The sequence below is a fragment of the Phasianus colchicus genome, chromosome 9 (assembly GCF_987193195.1).
Source record: "Phasianus colchicus chromosome 9, bPhaCol1.hap1.1, whole genome shotgun sequence".
Taxonomy (NCBI): Eukaryota; Metazoa; Chordata; class Aves; order Galliformes; family Phasianidae; genus Phasianus; species Phasianus colchicus.
The window spans coordinates 18,777,451-18,799,994 of NC_143444.1; the positions used below are offsets into that span (position 1 = coordinate 18,777,451).

The following is a 22,544-nucleotide window of genomic DNA, read 5'->3' on the forward strand; positions in this document are numbered from 1 at the left end:
GAAGCAGCAGAACCCTTTCATCTCTTTCCTTCACCGTTGTCCTTCGAAATTACAAACCCGCAACCAAAGCACGGGGGAAGCGGGGCCGGCAAGGGGCGGGAGTGAGAGCGGTGTGCCGCCAGGGGGCGCCGCCGCCCAGGAAACGGCGCGGCCGGGCCCGCCCCGAGAGAGCCGCGTCGGGCGGCGCGTGGGGGCGGTGCGGCGCAGCCATGGCGGGGCAGGGCGGCGGCGAGAGCCCGCAGCGCGCGGCCGGCGGGCGGAAGATGGCTCTGCAGAGGTGCGGGCGCGGGCGGGGTGTGGGAACGCGGCCCGCAGGGTGCTCCGCCGGTCGCGGCCCGGCCCGGGGAGCGCCGGGATCTGCGGAAAGCGGGGCCGCCGAAGCGAGAGGCTGCGGCCCGCGCTCCTCGGTGTGGGTAGAGCGTGCCACGTGCGGCGGCTCGTTTCGTCTGCGTGCGGGACGGGTCTGGAGGCGGGGGGCGGCCTCCGGGAGCGGCGTCGGCTTTCCTTGCGCGGCGCGGGTGTGTAGCAAAGAGGCGGACCCGTTTCTGGTTTGATTTCGCGGTGTACGGACGACCGTCCCGCAGCGCTCGGACCGCGCGGTGCAGCGCTCCGCCCCGCCAGCAGGGGGCGCCGCCGCGCAACAGCGCCGGGCGGGGCGGAGAGCTGACGGCTGTCGGCGGCGCTTCGCGTCTGCGGGGTCCCGGGCCGTGGGGTGCGTCGCTGGCCGAACCCTCGCGTGGTGTTTCTGTCCCGAAGCGGGCATGGGATGCGGCGTTCAGGGGGCAGTGCAAATCTCAGGTCCTGAGAGAAATAACGATGCACTGTATGAAAATAGTGAAGTTCTGGTGGAGCTGGCTGTGGAGCAGCACGGCCGCAGCCTTGCTGTGCGCCCGGCTCCGCGCTGTGCGTGCCGGCTGGGCTGCCACCATTTGCGGGGCTCTCCGTCTGAAGGCCGCTGCCACGTGCAGCTGCTCCCCTGCCCGCCCAGCGTGGCAACCGCTGCCCCAAGAGCTGCGTTCTGCTTCTTTCAGATGTGAGACGTGTGGTGAAGAGGAGGCCAAGTACCGGTGTCCGCGATGCATGAAGTATTCGTGCAGGTAACTGTTATCTGAATTGAGCTGATTTTGTCTGCTCTTCTGCTGAATGTGACACTCGTGTGCTTTTGTCGTTTCAGCCTGTTGTGCGTGAAGAAGCACAAGCTTGCCCTGAGCTGTAATGGAGTCAGGGACAAAACTGCCTTTGTGTCTGTGACTGAATTTACTGACTTGAACCTTCTGAGCGGTAAGAACATTCCAGGTACTTTTCAAAATTCGTCATTTTTAATAGTTCAGCGCTACATTATTTTTTTCTATTCTGTGTTGTGTTTTTGTTTTCACCTTCAGACTATCGGTTCCTGGAAGACGTGGGAAGAGCGGCTGATGCTGCTGCTCGAGATCTGTCTGTGCATCGGCCAACAACAAATAAATTCGTAAGTTCCACGTGAGCAGTGTGACTGCTGGGGATGGGTTTGCTGCCTTTGAATTCCTACTGAGGCACTGCCAGGCTGGGTTTCAGGACTGGGTCTCCACTGTGTAGGTGTGAACAGCCCCAAATTTTAGAGGAGTCTCAGGGCTTATGTAATAGTAGTATTGATGGCTACATCCAATCGCATGGAAGAATAAATTGCTAGCATCATGCACGTTCTTAAAATATTCCATGCATGGCTGTTCTTTCTATAATTTTCCCATAATTCAAATAATATCATTCAGATTAAAAAATATACATGTCTGTTTTACTTTTGATAGATCAATTACTTGAGAAACAGAGCTCGAAGGCATAATATCAATCTGAAGACACTGCCCATTGGATTCACAAAAAGAAGAGAAAATTCAACTATCTTCAATAAGAAGTGAGTCTCCAGTCAGCTTCCAGGCAACGATGTTTTGCTTTTACTGAACACACTGAACACATAATGAAGTGAATGTAAAGTCGTATTGATGTACTCACTTTCAAAATCTATTAGATGCACAGCTTTTCTACAAAAACTATTTAGATTTAGTATTTCCTACTGCAGTTCTTGTTTTTTAGGCTGTTTCAGTTCATTTTAATAACTTGTGCAATTCATACTTTTTTTTGAAAACTGCCAACATGAGGAGGAGAATGAATCAGTGCTGCTGCATATTTCATCTGTTAAATGACATTGTAAAGGTTTTTGGGGGCTTTGTTGTTAGAAGAGACCTTATATTTAAAGGTTTGCAACAGAGAACTGATATAGAATAGTTATGAAAGATTCCTGTCCCTGAAGAAAGCTGCCTTGAAGTCGGAGATGGGTCATTCCTTATCCATTTACCTCTGTTGCAGCCTTTGTAGGACTGGCGTTTGCTGGAGTTTGTGTAGGGAAAAAGCTGAGAAAAAGCTTCAGATGTTCTTTCCTTTATCCACTCTTGTGAGTTTTCTCTGATACCCAGACTTTTTACTGTGAAAATACTTTAAAATATAAGGAGAAAAAAAAAAAAGTGCCTTCTTTGCTTTTTGTAGTAATCAGATGTACCAGATCCCAATTCTCTTGTGGTTTTTTTTTTTTTGCATTCTTAGTTTTGGTGGCAAGTTCTGCTTTCTATAGGCATTTTTCCCTCTATTCTGTGACTTTAAAACAGTGATTTATAGATTGGGGAGGTGCCCCAGTGGGGACCAGCCACCAGGTGTCCCTCTCGGACAGACAACAACTCGAGCTTCTTGGCAACCCTTGATCATTTGTTCCTATCATCTGTTCTGTTCTGAGACAGAGGAACACTATATTGTCCTCTACTCTTAAAAGGGTAGGAAGGAACCATCTGCAAATGCTGTCCAGGGGTACAGGATATGCTCTGGGATTACTACAAGGATGACGTTTCTTCTACTACTTCTGTTTTTCATGTAGCAGTGGGCATGAATGGTTTGAATTCAGTGATGTAGGTTAAGAACTATTTTATTTTTTGTAGTAGGCATGTTGTGCCTAATCCGTATGTGGGTGACCAAGATATCAAACCCAAGGTGTGCTTGAAATAAGCATCCATCAGCCATTTAACACCTATGCCACGTGACTTCAAGATATGGCACATAACTTTCTTGAATACTACAGTCTAATGGGGAAAGCTGTGCTAATAGTTGCTCTCTGTGAGTTAGCACCTGGTGGTTGCCAGGGTCTGGTGTTTGTGTTCTGTAGATCTGAGCCCCCACTTATGCTGTGTGTCAGCCAGGATTTGGGGAAAGGTTGCTACAGAGCATGGAGATTGGAGGCAGCTCCACGTAAGTGTGTGGGAGGCTGCATGCCTGCTCAGATGTCTCCTTCATATTCTCTACTTGAGCCAAGCTGCTGGGCTGTTTGAGGAGAGCTATCCAAAGTGAGGAGATACGAGATGTGTTCTGGTATCATCCCCTGCCCTTGCCAGTTCTGCAGGGCAAGTCTGTGGTTGTTAAGATGTGTTAACCACTTCTCATTTCCTAGTTTCCATTAGTTGGTTTGCGAAATTCAGTGTTATGAAAGCATATGTGCCAGTGCTAGGTAACGTGGGTTAGACTAACTTGTAATCTCAAATAATGCAGATAATAGAGGATCTTTAGCAAATGGAGTTTGAGTCCAGTTTGTGAAGTCTTATCTGGCTTGCAGATGACTTAGGACATCTTACTGGTGTGAGTATAGTATAGTGTGGAGCCTTGAGAGTAGCAGCAGTTAAGTGATCATCAGTGCTGTGAAAGCTACTCTGAGGTGCATGTGAAAACCCTAAAATGTCAGTCTTTAGTCTTGAACTAAGTAAAGATAATTAGAATGAATTTCTTCAAGTGTTGTTGATGTTAAGAATTTACCAAGGAGTTCTATGGGCTGGTTTGGGGGGGATCACATTACTCTGCTGGAGCTGTTGACCTTGAACTCAGCTATCACTTAGTGCACAGATAGTTCTCCTTGTTTTCCAGGACCCACGAAAGTGACCTCGCAAACAAAGAAGTGCTGATCTGAAATGAGCAGAAAGCATGACCTTAGTGCATTTCAGTCTGTTGGTAGTTTTTCAGACCATCCCCACGTGAAAACAAGTAGTTACTGAGTTCTGTAGCTGAGATTTTTATTAGTTGTTTTCTTTCCATAATAGATCTGATGGTCATTTTCTTTAGTTATAGAAGTGAAGCGGACAGTGGTTTTATTTGTTAAAGATGATTAGAGTTTGGCTTCTTAGGAGTCTCCCTCTGATTTACATGGGACTCTCAGCTCAAGACCAGGTGTTTGCCTATTCCACATGGTCAGTAACATCTCTTGCTGCTGGGAGGTCCTTTGACAGAAGAGACCATATGTGTTGCAGTGGAATTGTTCTTCATCTTCTTCATTGATTGTCTTCTTGTTTACTGTAACTAGGAAACACTTGAACATGTGTTGCAGTCGAAATATTGTTTATACATCAAATCCAGGAATTCGCTTAACGAAGCTCCAACAAAATGGAGACGTCCCTTTTAGTGTGCTGTTGTTCAAAGTAGAGCAGAACTAATTTTGGCAAGGAACACACAGTTGGTAGGGGGAGAAGGAAACCATCACGCTTCTGTGTGATATCTTCTGTTAATGTTTGTTTGGATTCCACAAGAGAATCTAGTCACTTACTTGGACTAAATCTTCATTGCTTAAGTAAGTTGTGAAAGGTGACATTGTCCAAAGGAGTAGATACTGAGTACCACATGTTTCAATTAAACCTCGATGCATGTGGTGAGAGTACTGAGTATTGTGAAATTTAAGGATAGTTGAAGGATAAGGTCACTATTTCCTTTTCATCTCTTTTATCAGTTCAAAAACACTTTTAAAAATCCACTAAGGCACTTATGTCAAATTCTAAAATCTTCTGTAGGATCCTAGGCAGATCCTAGATCTGCCCTTTAATTGCCAGCACCTATACTGCATACACCCACTGTGTCTTCCGGGGTACTGCATTAACTGTAAAACCAGTGAAGAAAACCTTTATAGCTGTGCCAAGAGCTAGTTGGAGGCAACAGTCACATTTATCAGTGCAGTCTTGTAGTATCAGCAATAAAAACCTGTTTCAGCTGTCATGAATTTAAAAATCACTTATGTGTTGTTCTTTGAAAAAGAAATAGGAAAAAATATATTGATTACAGAAAGTAATCATTTGGAAGTTTTAGGAAAAATGAAAGGGAAGCAGTTAGTCTAATGTAGAAAGTAATAGCAGAACAGCCTGTGCAGTTCTAAACACCATGGCTACATCTAACACAGAGGGAGAGGTTCCTTAGCTTCTCTTTTTTCTCTCTGATCAGTTTCCGTGCTTCTGAAGTAGCCAAAATTGGAAATGAAGCCAAGCATTGCAGGGATGGGCAATGATGCTGTTTTTACTGACATCAAGGATGTGCTCTGCCTCATCCAGATCTGTGCTGTTTGATAACTTTATAGTCAGGACCTTGGTATTCAAGCAAACCGTGGATTGACGTTCCATGGCAGCCGAGCAGCATGGAACGCTTCAAGCAGTGTGAGCTGTTACTCAACTCAGGATGACTTACTCAATTAAGCATTTTTCATTTAGACAATGAACATAGTACATGTCAGTTACATTTGAAGGAAATACTACCCCAGTGAGCCATAATGGAAAATGAAGTCAGTGAGATTTGGAGCCAGGGTATCTAACTTAAATCTGAACTTGTTGTGAAGCAGCTTTGATAGCATCTAGAGTTGACATCAAGTTCCTGTATTGGGCAGGAATCATCGATGGTGAGGAATGCTTCCCTTTAATAATGGACATCCAGGAGATTGTTACCAATCTTTTCTACTTATGGAAACTTGTGCAAAAGTATTACTGCTTTTCTGTACTTCGCTTGACAGCAAAGCGTGTGTGTCTATTCCAGTTCTAAGCTTCTTCTTTCCTTGCCTTCTTCTACCCAGCTTTTACCTCTTTCTGCTTCTCATTTGCTTTTAGGCAAGCATACTTTGTTGAGAGATGAATTCACCTTGGTTTACCTTTTAGCATGCTGAAAAATATAAATGTTTCTGTTTTTCTGAAGTGGAACTTTCTGACAAAAGTGGAACTTCCTGATATTTTTAAATTCAACTTTTAATCTTCCTGATTCGTAGCTCTTTCTGTTCACTAATCCATAGACTAGATTGTGCCTGGAAGGGGGAGGGAGGGTGAGAGTCTGAAAAGATCCCTCCTAAGCTGATTATACAGCTGCAGTGATGAACTGAGTCTGCCTCAGTGAGCCCACAGCGAACTGGTCTTGCATGTGAAATCAGAATGTGGTGTGTAACCACAATTTCTGCCGACACGGAGTATTCCTAACAGGTAGCAGATAGCTAGAAGTATTTCTGGAACATTTCTCACTGAAATGTCTGTGTTAGAGACAGCCCTTCAGACCACATACACGCTTCTGTCATCATTGTCACACCTTGCTGTTTCTGCTTTTGGAGGGAAGTATCTGGCAGTATCTTACTTTGAAGGTCTCGATTCAAAGATTTGACAGAAAGAGAGTCCATATCACAATAAGTGTCGGTCACTTGAAATAGATGTGTATGGTCTGATGGAACAAATTAGTGGTGAATTAAATGGAAAAAATGCTAGAAAGGCTCAAGTTAGTTGATAGTGTGTTTATAAAGGCCTCATCTGATGCTTTTTTCAGTTGTTAAGATGAGGAACTGGAAAATTTGTTTCACTCACCTTGCAAAAAAACTCAAAATTCCAGTGTACTCACTGATTTTGAGTTGTTTCTTTTTCAGTTCAGTAATTTAAGACTGTGTCATAGCAGTATGTAAAATAGCATAAAAATCCACAAGGCAAGATGTCAGCTTTGCATTGTGTATGCAGTGTAATTAATAATGTTTTATCTCTTACTGTCCAGCTCTGGTCATACCATTTTCTTACCAGTTTCAGACCTGATCCCTCTTCATTTAAGGGGAGGTCCTTCATTCTCAGTTCTAACAAGCATGAGAAGATAAGGGGCAAAAATCATGAGGCACATACAGCTCTACTGAGTCACATGTTGCTTTGTGGATCTTAGTCACCTGTAGTTCAGTTTATTCTAATATATTAATTATTAGCTCCTTGGAGGGTTCTTGCATCTTTTTTGTGGGGGGTGAAGATAAAAGATAATGCCTGTGATTATACTTAGACTATAAGAAGTGTAGCTCAGCTGTAAAGCTTAGCTTACCCCTAGGCATATCTTAAGTCAATAATTATGTATTTGGTAAGTGCACTTTATAAAGTGCCTGCATCTAAAAATTGATATGATAGTTAATTGAGCTTAGCAACTAACTTGTTTACTGCTTTTTTACTTGATTGCACGTATGCTTGTCTCTGCAGGCAGCTAGATCCTGCTGGATAGTTCCATCTGCCTGATAAGCAAATTAAACAGCATGTTCGAGCAACAGTGTGTATTTTTAATTGTAGCAGTACCAGAATCTTTGCATAACTGTTGCTGATTATCTTAGATATAAGGATTCATGGGTCTTAAGTAGTAAAAATAAAATAAAATTTAAAAGTACCACTTGAAGTTCCAGTGCTTCAGATAGATACCTGGCATCTATTTTCTAGATCTTTCCTGTTGTCTCAACTGTAAAATTCTAAACCAGAGGAGAGGGCCATAAACCTAATTTTCAGTCTGTGCTTTTTCTTATGAGATTTCACTTAGAAAAAGATTGTTGCACTCATTGTACAAGATGGGAGAATTTGAAGCAATAAAAAGAAAAATGGTTTGTCTGAAGTCAGTGTTGCCTTCAGCAGATTCCTGATCTAGAGGGACGCCCTCTAGGCAATTCTGCTTTTCCTGATGCCATATGCAGTGAGACCATGCTCCGGCAGTTTATGTTCTCAGATACTAATTATGCTAGCTTTAGAGACAGGATGGTTTGCCAACAAATGAACTGGAGAACAGAATGCAGCATCAAGTTTTGTCTCTTACAGAAGCTTCCTTTTAGTTCTGTACTACATTTATTCTTTCCAACATGTGTTTTCATTGTTACACTGAATGGCAGCTTCCCTCCTTGCCCTTCACGCATCTTCTGTTTAGGTTGTGCTGTGGAAAGACAAGTAGAATTACCAGCTAACTAGTGAGGTGTTAAGAATCTGCATTTCTTCTTCTTTTCAGGGAGCAGAAGTTCTACTGGCATTTGAAGCTTGTATTTCCTCACTGTCATGCTGAATACACTTTAAAAAGGTACAGAGTTTGAAAAATGGATTTTTGGGAATTACTCTATTGGAATTCAAATGGGAAATATTTTGATCCATTCTTAACTATTTCTGTTATATGAGGTAAACAAATATTATTTTGTGTCTTAACTAAAAGGGTATTCAAATTTGAAAGGTATTTAATGTTTGCAGTACTTTCTTCTTTGAAGGCTAGAGAGGTTGTCAAATCAAAGTAAATATTTGATTACTACTCCTTCCTGGCAGTGAACAAGCAGCTTGTACATTTACAGTGGCAATATCCCCTCAGCTAATGTCTTCTGCTCTCATGAGGCAGAAGTGCAGCAAGATTTCCATTCCCTCTTTGCCTGGGTGCTGGAGCTGACCTGCACATACAATAAAATTTTTTCATTTTTTACTTTGTAGGAAAAGCCTGCAAGTGCATTTTGTAAAAGCCAAAAATTCAGCTTTTATGGACAAATGTTGATCTCCTTTTTTCCTAATGTAAAGGTGGATGTGAAATATGCCAGTATCTACTTTTAGGTCTGTACAGACAGCATGTTATGCTGCAGGGTTTGGAACTGGAGATACTCATCTGTTTACTCCTTGCAGATGCCAATGAAGTCTTAGTGTTGAAATTGATATGGAATTGTCAATTACCTGGGCTGTATTGATCCACATTTATAATTCACCCATGAAATATTCAGATGTACCACAGTAGCGTGCAAATGTACAGCTTTCTCTAAATGACTCAGATAATAGAGTTCTGTGTGCATGATGAACCATGTCTTACGTATTTGATTTTTATCTTTGGGGAAGAGTGCCAGAGGATAAAACGCTCACTGATATCCTGAAGCCCTACATTGATCCAGTGGAGTCAGATCCTGTAGTTTGTCAAAGGTGCGTATTGAATTGCTTTCTGCCTCGTCCATATGCTTTGCAAATAAAAGACAGGAGTAGTTCTGAACAGATTGCTTAACCTTGCTGCACTTCAAACATGGAGGACTGAGATCCATGTTAGCTCTACAGCTTTAGTTGCTGTGATGAAAACCATCCCAACTTTCACCAACCAAGTAACCCTGGAATATAGCCACATTTAAACCAGGAAAAGATAATGAAGATTTATAACATAAAAATCAAATAAAGCAACTCTTATTTTAAGAAACGTAGCGTAACTCAGTCCAGTGGAGGTAACAGTGATCCTTTTGTTTGGAGGAGTTAAAAAAAAACATACCAATAATTACATCCCTAATTTTTAGAAGGTATTTAAGATGTGGAAAATTCACTTTTTTAATAAAAAAATGCTTTTGCTTGTTGATATGTAAAAGATTCTCATCTTTTACAGATGATAGGAGGAAGCTTTTTCATTTCTGTTGCATATTGTTTTTTTCAGATTAAAGATATATACAATGTGTCCTCAGTCAGATGTACAAATTTTAATGAAAATAGAGAACAGGGAGCAAAACTCCACCAGGTAAGGTGGCTCTTTGGTTTGTGTGCATATTAATTAAAGACAGCAAAAAGAAAGAAAACATTTCTTAAACTTTAATACTTTAATAATCAAGAATAAATAGCCCAATCCCATGGATTAACTTCTATGTGTAATTACCAGCCACTTTAAGAATGATGCAGCAAAAATCTTATTTCTTTGTCTGTTCCTATGCCAACATTGGAGTATCTGTTCAAATGCTGTGATTAGTAAATTCAGCTAAGTTGTACTTGGACAATTTGAGAAGCTATGGCTCTCACAGCTGTATTGGTGGATTGGCAAGAGTGCCTCTACCCGAGCTGCTTCAGCAGCCATCCATGCACGTGACTCAGCTCACTGCTAGATGAGTATTAAGCAGCAAAATATTCTATTGGCCAGCAGAAATGTAGATGTCCGTTTCCTTCTTCGAGCACCTCCGTGGATATGTTAACCCCCCAGGAGAGTGAATGGGATAGCTGTCTTTTTAAAGCGTTGCAGCAAAAATGACTTGCTGATCAGCATCCAGTGGCAGCATCTGAAGTAATGCATTTTTCTCAGTTACTGGCTCATCATTCTTCGTGCCACGATATTGCTGGGTGTGGCTTCCAGAATTCTGACTTGTGAAGGATTGCTTTCTTTGTTTCCTGAACAGACAGTAATCTTGAATTTCAAAAATAAAGTAAATCATTTCTGATGGTATAAATGCCATTTTGAACATTCCACACTGTTGTCATTGTTACTGAAAAGGAAGTGTACCAGCTTTAATGTAGCTTAGTGTGGTTGACCAGTGATTCCTAGTTAGGGTTTTTAATGTACATTCTTTTCTTCAAATGTAACAAGTGGAAATAGCATGCTTCCCTAAAGCATTATATATTATTTCTAAGGGGAAAAAAAGATACAGAAAAGGCATTTCGGTTGTAACTGAACTTCCTGTTTGTGCTGCATTTATTTTCCCAGTAGGTATTATTCAGATGTGAGTAACGTACTTGATCACTCAAGCCCCCAGAATATAAACTCATTATTTTAATTTTTTTTCCCACTTTGAAATCACTGTTTGAAATAGTTTGTAAAATTTGCCATTAGAGTTCTCAGCTATAAACCTGTTGCTCTTGAGTGAAATGTCTCAACTGATTTTTGTTTACTTCAAGAATTGCAAATTCTGTGTTCTTAGAAGGGAAAACAAAAATGCTGGTATTGTGAGCTTCACTGATAAGATCAGTGTGGAAGGATCTGGATGGGTGCAGATTTCTGTTTTATTCTCTTTACTGTATTTTCCATGAATTAAGCACAGGCACTTCACCCATTCAGGTTGCATACAGTGGTGCAACAAAACAAAGAAGCCTTTCTAGAATTCAGTGCTAGGAGACCAGAACCATTTCTAATTTTAAAATGTTTTTCGCAGGCTTGGGTTCATCTGTTAGCAGAGCTGCTTAGGACAGGTTCCTGGAGCGTGAACAACTTCTGTCCCTTTCTTTGTACTCAAATTAATGCAGCAAAAAACTGAAAATGCATTCAGATTGTTACTGTTATATGTCACTTCTTACTGTGTGATTGGAAAGGCAGCAATCAGAAGATAATGCTGAATATTCGTCTGTATCTTTAAAATATAAGAATTTGTACACATTCTTTAGTTTTTCCCTCAGTATCTTAGTTTTAACAGTTTGGGATATTTTTCAGTTATAGAAGTATTAACAACTAACTTAAGTTGCTACTTAGCTTAACCTTTCAGATAGGTGCTTGCTTTTTTTCCGTTTCAGTTTTTTAGAAAGGAAGAAAAACTTGCTTCTGCAATAGAAGGTAAAATTCACCTCTTGATCTCTTGAAATATGGTATGTGAATTGCATAGAAGGCTTGGGAAATAAAACTAGTATCAAAGTGCACAATCTCTGTTTCTCATCAGTTTCTTTTTTTACTTAACCATTTTGTTCTTCATAAATGGGTATAACACCATCTTAGCTCATGGAGAGAGCTGAAAGAGCATTCTTTCATGAAGCTTTTTAGAAGAATCTCATGAAATACCCTGATGTTTGTGCCTCATCTATATTCTGAGAATCAGCTCTATAGGTTGATACTAGAGTCACATATTTAACTAGCAAATGTAGATTATAGAACTGTAGGAAGATAACAAGAAGGTTTTAGGATTGGAAATGCACCTCCTGGTCAGTGGAGCAGCCCCAGCTGTGGCTGTGCGCATCAGTCAAGGAAGCAGTGTGCTGAAAGGAACTTCTGCTTCTGAAGGAAAGAACAGAGTTTGTTTGAAGTGATGGGACTGCCATGTCAGCAGAAAAACATCTTTTGTCTGCATAAGCTTTGTCTCTGCCATCAAGTTCTGGGTGTGCTTTTGCTAGCATAGCTGCTGTGACTAAGGCTCTCTGAGGGAATCTGAACTTTTACTCTAGTTGCATTATAGTTGAGAATTTACTTAAATTTTGTCTATTTTATGATTCTCCCCAGTTAAATTAATTAGGGTGCATGTTGTCTCAGGAAAAGTCAGTACCTGGAGTTGCAGTGGGAATGCTTGAACTGTGTCTGTTCAATTCCTAGCAGTGGCTGCAGACTGCTGCTTTGTGTCATCTTGAGTGCCTCTGTCAGCTCACCCTGTGCCACACCATTCCATACAGTTCTGGCCTCTGTTCCAGCATGACAAAATGCTCTTCATCACTCCATGGGCAGGCTAGAGGAGTAGGATTGGTATAGTCTACTAGTGATGCAAATCTACATAAACAGTCTGTTACCTAAAGTTCTCCTGGACCCACCATAAACTGCTTCTCCACAAGTTCTAGGCAATGGGAAAGTTGTTTAAAAAAAAAAAAAGTGTGCTGTTTGGGGTTGGATGTTGTTTTTTGGCTTAGCAGAACCATTTGAGAAAAATATTTTTCATACTTGGGATTATGGATTACCAAGGCAGTGCAGTGGTGTTTCAGAGAACATCTAAGCAGGATTATTATGGGTTATAAAATGTTCGTCTGCTAGTTTTAAGATAAGTATGTTACAGAAGGATTTTAGTATTTCCTGCGAGTGTTTATGAAACAGGAGTTTGCGGTTCAGTTTTGGCTGTTTTCTGCATTTCATCGCAAACAGTCCTTTCATTTTGAAGGTCCTTTATAGAATGCTTTATGTCTCGGGGGTTTTCTTTTTTTTCTTTCTCCGAAGATATAAATTAACCATGCAACACAGATTTCCGCTTCCTCACAGGAGTTCTGCAGAACTTCTAAAAGCAACTGGATAAATCCAGTGCCATATGGATATTATGAATAGCAGCTAAACAACATGGTGCTTGCTTTCTTGCTCCTAGGTGCCTTTCATAGTCCGTATTGGCAATACAACTTTCCTATCTGTGATAAGCTCTTATTTTGGCTTTCTTGTTCCCTGTCCTGATCTCTGGCTCCTATCTAATTTAAAACCAACTTGTAAGAATTTTTTTCAGTATGAGTTTGTAGCACTCCATGATTGTTTGGAGTAACCTAAAGCATAATCACTCATTGTATCCTCTCCTCTGTACCTGCCAGCTAATAGCTATTAACACTAGAAATGTTACATCATTTGATTGTCTTCTCATTTAGTTGCACTTTATGAAGAACCTTATGAAGAAGGATTCAAAATCACAAGTGTTACACAACTCTTCTTTCTTTAAAACCTTGGTTTGGAAAGCATCTGCAGTTGAGTGGTTTGTTAGTTTTCCATTTGTGGTGCTTGCCTCTATCACCTCTTATGCAATATTTAGTTGGTGTCCATTCTCTCCTTGGTTGAAACTATTCCAAGAAAGGTTTAGCCACTGCCTCTTGGATGGTTTTTACAGTCTACATTCTTTTATAAAGTAGTCTTTTCTTTCTTCAGGATAAATTAATGTCCTGACTGCCTTCAGTCCTTTATTTGGGATGCCTTCAAAGTGACTTCATACGGTAAGAGTATTGTTTTTTCCACTAAGGGAAGAAAAAATGCAACTGCCAAATTACACAGTCTGATTTGGGAAATGCACTTTCTTCTTTTCCTGAGAATTGCCTTATTAGGCTTTGTGTAACAAAAAAAAAAAAATCCTAAATTCAACAGATCCTACAGATCCTTGATATTTGTTATAGGTTAAGTGGTTAACTGAATGGCTGGAGAGGTATTTACTCTTCCTTATCATGTAAGATCATCCTATTTTTAAGGGAGAATGAACTATAACAGACTTAATTTACCATGGATGTTTTTATCTAAGAGTCACAGTTCAGTGATCTCTTTTTCTGGATTCAGTGACACCTTGCATGAAGTCAGTTGACATAGTTGTCTGTCTTTTAACCACATTTGTTTAATGGAAGTAAAAAACAATAGTTTCTTAGACGTCATTATTAGATCTTTTGTATAAAATTTTTCTTTTTTACCTGTTAGTATATTCAAAGTAGCACATAAAGATCGCTTCAGAGTGTGTCACTATAGAATATTCTGAGAGTCTTTTTAGGTAGGCTGATGGATATTTAGGTGCTTGGAAAACAGCCTTTCTGGCCTTAGGAGCCTTGCAAAGCCCACTGCTTTCACTGGACCATTTCTTTCTAGGAACTGAGTGCAGAATAGCTTTCCTGTTGTAAAACAGCCATGCTACCTAGGGATGTTGGCATATCAGGTCGGATGTAGCATTGGTGTTTGTAGCAGTAGTACTGGTGCAGATCATGCTTCTTCAGTTGCTCAGAAAGCCAAAATTATCCAAAGCATTTCTGTGCCAGTTGCAACATCAAGGGGCTTCTTACTTTCTGTGGTGACACTGGCTGGTGCAACATGAGAATGTTGGCATCTTTGCCTCTTAATTCTTGTGGACCACAGGGAAGAAAATGCTAAACAAGTATTGGAGATTCTTCTCTACTAAATGTCATTGCCTTATGGTGGTGAATGCTTATTTTGCTTCGACCGATCCATTGCAGTTGCTTCCCAGAAGCCTGGATGATGTTAGTAATGTTGGAGCACTTCCCTGTCTCAAGATCAGCTGGCAGAAATGAGAGTTCTTTCCTTGGATGACTGAGTTCTGTGCTCAAAGAGAATTTTCTTTTGTAGTCTATTGTTTTTCAGTATCTGTGGGTTAGATCGCATTAGTAGGTTGCAGTAGTCAGAGTAATAGATTTAGGAAGATGAAGTAAGTTCTTTTTGCTTTAGCCTCTGTACTCCAATGGAATTGTGTTGTCTGGGAATTCAAGGAGTAATATAAATTAATGCAAACAAATATTTTTAAATGTAATATTTATATTGAACTATTTATTTTCCTGTCATTAAAAAAAAAGCCTGTTATATATCCGATTCTTTGTCAGTGATTGTAAGAGTATAAAATACTGTTATATTTACTCAGAGCACAGCCTCAGGTATTTGTGGCGTTAGTATTTTCCTTAGATCTTGTTAATTTTTTGTATGATCTTCCTAGGGCACCTCCTTCTGCACTGCAGTCTCTAAATAACTTCATGTGAAGTTATAAGCTCAGTGGAGCTTATAGATTTTGCTTTCTGCTTTTCATGTGTGGTTTGGTTGTTTAAAAAAACAAAAAACAAAAAACAAAAAAAAAAAACAGTGCTACCAGAATGGTGCATGGATCTACTTTTTATCATAATTAGAAATCATTTCAAAAATACTACTTGATTCATCTGTCAGAACAAACATACTGAGGTTCGGCCTTCTCAAGCATTATTTTTCTCTGCATTTCCTGGAGGTGTTGAAAGGTGTGTGGTGGTTTGTTAAGATTCTTTAGTCTTTCTTAGGAAGCAGTTTCTCTTACCATTTATTTAGTACGTGGTATACATGAGACAGGAATTAGGGATACAAATCCCTGGCTGAGCTGCTGGCGTTGGCATGAGTTGGAACAGACCCCAAGCTGGCTTTAGCCTACACCGGCTGAAGATTGACAGTAGAATTCATTACTCCTCTCTGGCTCACAGCAGCTGGCACAAAAGCAGGTCTGCCAGCCTTACAAAGGCAGGGAGCTTACAATAGTCATTCTTCACTGCACAACTGTAGTCAGGCTCTGGCTACTTTGTACTGTTCAAGGGAAATAGCGTTAGGTCTGTAGTCTGTTTCTTAAACACAGTGCTCCTGTGTATTGCTTGCTGCTGTTTTTTCCCAGAGTGCTGGCTTTTGTTTTGGTTTATTTTTTATTAAAACTGGTGGTTTTCTTACTGAATACTTTTTGTTCCATTTTCTTGTAGGTCATTTTTAGCCTTTCCAGGTTTGTTAATGCAGCCGTTCCAGCATCACTTCTCATTTGCTCCTTCTTTCTCTGAACATCGGTTTCTCTGCTGACAAAAGCGATGGGGAGCAAGAGATTCCAGGATATGCAGCTTTTACTGTAAAAAGTAGTCAGTTTTCCTTCCTATCTACTTACGTTCTTAACCCAAATCCTGTCTTACACAACATAAAAGGAAAGCAGAAAACTAGTCATTGCTGATTATAAAAAGTATGTATGATCTGAATCCGTAGCATGCATAGCTAAATGTTTATGATGTCTGACTACAATTACTTGACCTTTGAGAAGATTTTTGGGATGATTCCAGAATCAGAATTTGTCCATCTTACTATCTTGAGCAATCATTCTTTTTTTTTTTTTTTTCCTGAAAGGAATTCCTTTATGAACCAGTATGTGCCTGTTTTTTAAAGCAACAATCCAGCATTTTGTAACACACGCTGAATTATTTTGGATGAACTGTTTTATAATTAATGGTATTGCATTAGGATTTTTGGACTGTCCCAGCTAGAGAAGAGAATCTCAGGCTGAGACATCTGTTGCACAAAGATTTATTTGAAGTTGCAGTCTCAGCTCCAAAATTCTGCAGTCTGTGTTGCAGCAAGTTAGATCCAGACCACTTACAGAGGAAGAATGTGTGGGTAAGTAAAGAGGTAGAGGATGAGATACCAATAAAAGTGTTAGTGTTGTCTTGACCCAGCAGTTTGCCCTATCTAGTCATCCGATAGTGTTCTGCAAGCACCACAGGCAGATTCAAAGATGTGCAAAGCAGGTAGACAGACCCCAAACTCTAAAATATAAGGAAAACTGTGCATAGTAGCCTATTTTCTGCATCATAACTGGGTTTATTGAATAAGAGTGGCATACCCAGTGAATGTGTAGGCAGATTTTCTCTCCTCTCTCCAAATAAGTGTGTATCTAGGAATGGCTGTTCCTAGAGCAGTTCTTGAAGTTTGCTCCAGCCCTCCATCTCTTCTGGGGAGCAAAGATGAGCTTAAGTGTATGGTTGTAATATGTAACATGAGGATAGTATGAAAAAGGCTTTCATTGCAGTCTCTGTGCTGTATAGCATGCACATATAAGGCAGACTCAGAGGCAAGAAGTCTAAGAGAAGACTGCAGTTTGGAAACACCCCTGCTGCTCCTTGGCCTGGGGAGTTGCTGAAATTGAGTTGTAGAAGGGAGGAAACATTGTAGGATGTACTGAAGGGTTTAATTGAGTGATACATATCTGGGTTGCTGTTTGATATTTTCCAGAAGTATCCAGAGGATACACCTCAGAGATTCTATTTAATTGCTGTTCATGGAAGGAAAAGGCAGGTGAGTCTCTGACTTGCAGCTAGCTGAGTTTCTCAGTTTGGTCACCAGGCAGCACAGGGAGGTTGGAATAAAGCACTTCTAGAAGCAGTTATACAAATTCATTTGTGTTTGAGAGTAGCCGAAGTGATAGACTGAACTTGGAAGCTGCAGCACTGTGAAAAATGGCACATTAACCATCAGTGTTTTCACAGAGGCGTAGTAAAGGGGAACCTCTTTGTGCTCCAGTGGGAAAGGAGAGATCTTGTTATTTCCTTATGATGCTGCCAAAGGGGAATCCCTCTGTTTTTTCATCTTCCTGACGGAAATGAGCTAGGACTGATTGTTTCGACCCCGCCAAGGAGGGAATTGACCTTCCTGCTTGTTTGCCAAGAAAATAATTTGTTTTCGTTATTTCAGAGCTTTTCCTTTTCTTTGTAAAGCATCAGTAACCCCTTAATGGAAGGCTTATTGCACTTTGATTTCCATGCTAATAAGTATCAATTTCTGGATATATATCCATAATTTAGCCCAGAGTGTTAGAGATATTCAGATTGTCTTCGTATGAGCTAAATTTGAAAACTTTGAATTTGCTATCTGGGGATCCTAAATTCTAAAAGTAACAACTTCTGTTTCTGAAGTAGAGGTTCATTAGATTAACCAAGCGTAAGAAGAAAATTATTGCCAGTTTATGAGGGCTCACTTCTAACCAGCCCTGTATTTCTGTTAATCTTGTCAGTGCGCTGCTGACTTGCATTAAGCTTTCAAGTGAGACTTGACCTATTCGTTTTCTGAACTTGGTATATTAAGAATTTTTCATTGCATCCTTTGTTATCCCTTGGTAAATTCCCCACCTCTAAAATTATTTCAATATTGTCTTATGAGGTTGTGTAACAAGTACTGTAATTAAAGTAGGCCTGTGACAATCGCTTTTCCCCCATGATTATGCCAGTTTTTTATTAATGGTACAAGTCACTTAACTTGATTTCCCTGCATTTTTAGAGAACCACCCACAGCTTTTGCTTATGCTAGAGATGCCACTAAAATCTTTGAATTTTTTAAAACTAGAGGAATTCATGTTTGGTATTCAACTCATTCTCTTTCTAATAACTTTTCCCTTGTGAAATTTCATTTTCCCCTTAGGCCTTCTGACTGTCATTGGCTCATTAGGCTGGTTTGTTTCTTTATTTCAGTCGTGTGTAGTCTTACACAGTCATGGTATACCCTGTGTATCTGCATAAGCAACTTAGATTTATAAGCTATAAGCTTTTGAGCAGTTTGTGCAGCTTCCTGGCAAACTTCTGTTTCTGTAAAGGACAATTGCTGTGATGCACTTAAATGATAGTATGTTTACTTGCTGCTGGATTTTATTTTTTCTTGTCATTGTGTCTTACGAGATGGGGAAAATATTTGCTTTCTTGAAATTTCAGTATCAAAGTTTCTGTGTTCTTTGAACCAAATTCTACTGAATCCAAGAAAATGACATTAGTTAGCTTCATATTTTCCTCCTGTTTGTTTTATTATACTTTCTCTCTTAACTAAAAAATTCAAGATGGTTTATTCTTCAGTTAATCTTTAGATTATTTTGTATCCTGAGTCCTTTTACCACATCTCTCTTAATGCTCTGTCCACTAAATTGTTGTAACAGATGCCTTATCTACTTTACGGTTTTTGCCATCAATTGATACATTTTTCCATGGTTGTCACTAAAGAACTTTTACTGTGTTTTTTTCCTTCATGCAATTGCCTCATTCTCGAGAGATTTAAACAAGGATAGCCTTTGTGCTTCTACAGTAACATACTTTTATGTTACTTATCTCTTCTTTCCATTAACTCTTCTGTGTATTTTATAGGGTAAAAATGAACAGACCAGTGAGTCTTTCTGGACAGCTACTATTGTCCCTAATAATTGAGGTGACAATTAGTGTCCCTGTAATCTTTTCCTGGGCTTTTTTTTTTTTTTTTTTTTTACTTCCAGGAAATTTTAACTCCCTGAAATATGTTTGTAAGAAGATTATTCTATAATGTTTTGATATTTTGCTCCTAGTTTACACTGCAATTTTCAGAAGTACTTTCATTTGCCTAATATAAGGGCCTCTTATGACCCGGAAGAGAGAGGAGACTGGTTTGTTATAGCCTGTCTTATTAGGGTTTTTGTGTACAGACAGCCTATGGTTAAAATATAGGAATGAAAGGGAACAATATTGTAATTTCTGTTATGTGCCTTTTTGCATTCTGTGTATATAGGTGTAGTTAGGAGGTGATGATAAAGTCTGAGATGCTTTTCGTGGCGTGCTGGCAGCTTTTCTTCCTATGCTTTTTCAGCTGCTTCCCAACAGGACAGGTGGGCCAAATGCTGGTAAGAAGAGGTTGCTTCTTGTCCTAATTTTCCATTTTTTTCTGAAAAGAAGAAAAAAATTACTCTGCTGTGATGGAGGTGTTGCTGAAAATGGTGATCTGGTTTGAAAAAGGATTGGTCAGGCATCTTATCTGTATTGGTATGGATTAAACTGTGCATAGGTAAGGCTAACTATGGAGATTCTCCACTGGGAGGGAAGCCATAGAGAAGAGTGAAAGGAGGAGTTAGGAGGTTTTAAAATATCAGTGTAAACGCTGTTACAATTTTTGTATTAAAATATGAAGTTGATTTTGGTTGTTCCCCATCTCTTAAGAGCGTTCAGGCAAAGTAGAGACTTCTGCATTGTTCAGCTGTTGTTAAGAATTATGTTACAAAGGAAGTATTACAGCAAGTAATTTCCTTTATTGTTTCTCTGCTTTTTCTTTTTTTTAAGACTGCCCTTTTTCTTACTGAATTTTCCATGCATATGGACTAAAAAAAATATACTGTTCTAGATTTTTAGAATGTCAGAGTTGTGACAAAGTTAAATATTAAAAGTCTGCTTTATTTCAGTACGTCATGTTTACTTTCTGCCATATAACTTTCCTTTCATATCTAATTCAGGAGTACATTTCACTACTTCCATGTTCACCAAATCATAACCACACGAAGAGGTTATTCACCACTCAGGAATGAAAGTCCATCTGGTAGCTATTATCTTTGCTATGCTGCAGCACTTCACAATGAGTGCTTGGGAGAGCCTTTAAAAGCTGTACCCAGTCTTTGCTCTCTTCCAGGCAAATGCAGATAGAAAATGCTGCCCTCCTTTGCCTGGAGACATTGAAGGGGGGGAGGAATGCTCATACTTCTCATAAATTAGCAGAATATTGTGGATTTTTAGGATTTGGCCTGAAGTAGATAAAATGATTTGTTGTATCTGAATTATGCAAAGGAAATATTTTGATGTTTCCACTCAATTCTAGGAAGAAAAATCATCTTTGTTTAAAATGTGAATAAAAGTTTTAGCTGATATCTCTCTCAGGAAAGTTAGGAACACCATTATGCAAACATCTATTTTACTGATGTTTGTAATTATTTAGACTGGTAAAAAAAACTTCTTTATTCTCTTTCCAGTAGCTAGAAGACTAAATTAAAGAAATAACATGGTTACAATTTATCTTTAATTCCAGATTGCAGATTTTTCTCTATTATTAAAATCAAAGTTCCTGTAGATGACATTCAGGAAAACCTGATCAGCAGGGAATTTCCTGCTGTCTGAATTCATGGAGACAAGTTGCACCAGTGAATGATAGCCCAGGGCTCCCTTTGAGAGAGTTTGTTGTGACGCTGTGACCTAATATAGCATTCCTGTGTGTGGGAGACAGATTAGGAGGCTGAATTTTTGAATTCCTGGAAGGTAATAGAATAGCTATAGATAGTGAAATTACCCTTTGCAGAAGTTTGCAGGTGCTAGCAAAAGTGCAGAGCCACAATTCACTTCAGCAATTTGTTAGAGGTAGCAAAGCAATGCATAGAAGAAATGCGAAAGATTCTAAGGGAACAGATGTAGGATTGCTGAATCTTGTTAAATTTTCTCAGTTGTCTCAATTTCTGTAGGCTTTTAAACTGCCTGCTGGCAGGCAATTTTTGTTTAATTTTTGTCTTTTAAAAAGCCGTTATTGTTACTTCATTCCAGCTAAAACCAAAAACTGTTCTCTGCCAAGATTGTCCCTTTGTGGTCCTTATAAGTGGAATCTTCTGAAGAAAAAATTCAGGCCATTTTCCTACTTTGTGACAAGGGCATAAAGCCTTGCTTAGGGCAGGAAAATATTCAGGAAAGTACATTAGATGAGTTGGACACAGAGGGAGTGAATGGAAGGGGCAGAGGAAATATGTAGCAGGTAAATACCAGGGACAGAGATCCAGGGAGGAATCTCAGGGAAGTCTCTCTGACTGCAGGAACTGGGAAGCTGAGTGAGGCAGAGGAGGACAGCAGTATGTGTTCAGTGCCAGAATGGGAAAGATGCTCTGCAGCAGCATGTGAAACCACAAGTTAAGAAAAAAAAACCTGCGTGTATTACTTGGTTCTTTCCAAATTTACACTGCAGGGTTGTGATGCATCACGCATAGGTTTGAACTTGAAGGGCCTGAAACAAGTTGCAGCCTGGTGTAGGTTCTTACTGGGCAGGCTAGGCAGTCCTAGTGGTACAGGACAAGTAGGTAAACACGGTGAGAACAAGAATGCCAGACTCAAGTTTTCATCACACTGTGCCAGCCTTGCCCACCCTGTCTGTGGTGAGGCCTTGGCCCTGTGCTAATACCAGAGTCTGCGTGTTCAGCTCCTTGCGGTATGTGACTTGTAAGAAGCTGTTCTGTTTCTGTTTTAGGATTCATGCTTTTCGGTTTTTCTCCAAGCAGGTGTATGATGTCAAGTTTCTGGAAAAGCTGTATATTACAAGGCGGCCTCATGGCCAGAGGCTTGTGCTGCTCACCCACTGTGGTGCGACTGTTATACTTCTTTGATAAGTTGGGGAGGTTTTCATTGTGATAAAGTCTATCAGAGAGAACCCAAAAAGTCAGTCTTGCTCAGCAGAGCCATCCTGTATTTGACTGGAATTGAGTGACAGGTATTTTTCTTTCAAGACTGTAAATGTGCTCAGTGAAGGAAGTGGCTGGCAGGTGGATTAGCAGAAAACCTCAGCGTGTGTGTGTAAAGGAAGGAGGCACTGGGATCCCTGGATAGGATAGACACAAACTAGAAAGTCTGAGAACAAGAAGCACTAGGCTCTTTGTTATATTCTCCCTGAAGTTTGCAGCACAGATTATGAACTAAACATTTGGATTTTTTCTCTGCCATTGCCAACCAATAAAATATACTCTAAGAACAAAAAAGATAAAGCTCTGACTTAGTGATCTAACGCTTTAATAATTTACTATCATAAAATAGTTCTAAGGACAAATGTTTTATCTTATGCCAAGCTGGACGCTAAAGATGTTTTGTCTAAAACATGAGATAATGGAAAGTGTATTGTGGCATGTGAATTAGTTTAGCCTCTTAGTGGTAAATGTTTGCTTAACCAGAAAAGAATGTGTTGAAGTTTTTGCCAAAGGAAAGGTATTG

The 22,544-nt window shown here is 40.0% G+C and overlaps 1 protein-coding gene across 2 annotated transcripts in view; it reads left to right on the plus strand.

Moving 5' to 3' along the window:
* Positions 1 to 160: 160 nt before the first annotated feature.
* ZNHIT6 (zinc finger HIT-type containing 6) overlaps positions 161 to 22,544 on the plus strand; it is a 28,139-nt gene continuing 5,755 nt past the window's right edge. Inside the window, exons 1-8 of one of the 2 annotated variants that reach the window (XM_031614711.2) lie at positions 161 to 277; positions 1,032 to 1,097; positions 1,175 to 1,281; positions 1,383 to 1,468; positions 1,785 to 1,888; positions 8,086 to 8,154; positions 8,943 to 9,023; positions 9,517 to 9,597. In XM_031614711.2, coding sequence (XP_031470571.1) covers positions 210 to 277; positions 1,032 to 1,097; positions 1,175 to 1,281; positions 1,383 to 1,468; positions 1,785 to 1,888; positions 8,086 to 8,154; positions 8,943 to 9,023; positions 9,517 to 9,597 — 662 coding nt within the window. In that variant the 5' untranslated portion in view covers positions 161 to 209. Of the gene's footprint in view, positions 278 to 606; positions 799 to 1,031; positions 1,098 to 1,174; positions 1,282 to 1,382; positions 1,469 to 1,784; positions 1,889 to 8,085; positions 8,155 to 8,942; positions 9,024 to 9,516; positions 9,598 to 22,544 lie in introns of those variants that run through there. The other variant, XM_090146414.1, reaches the window with a different exon arrangement.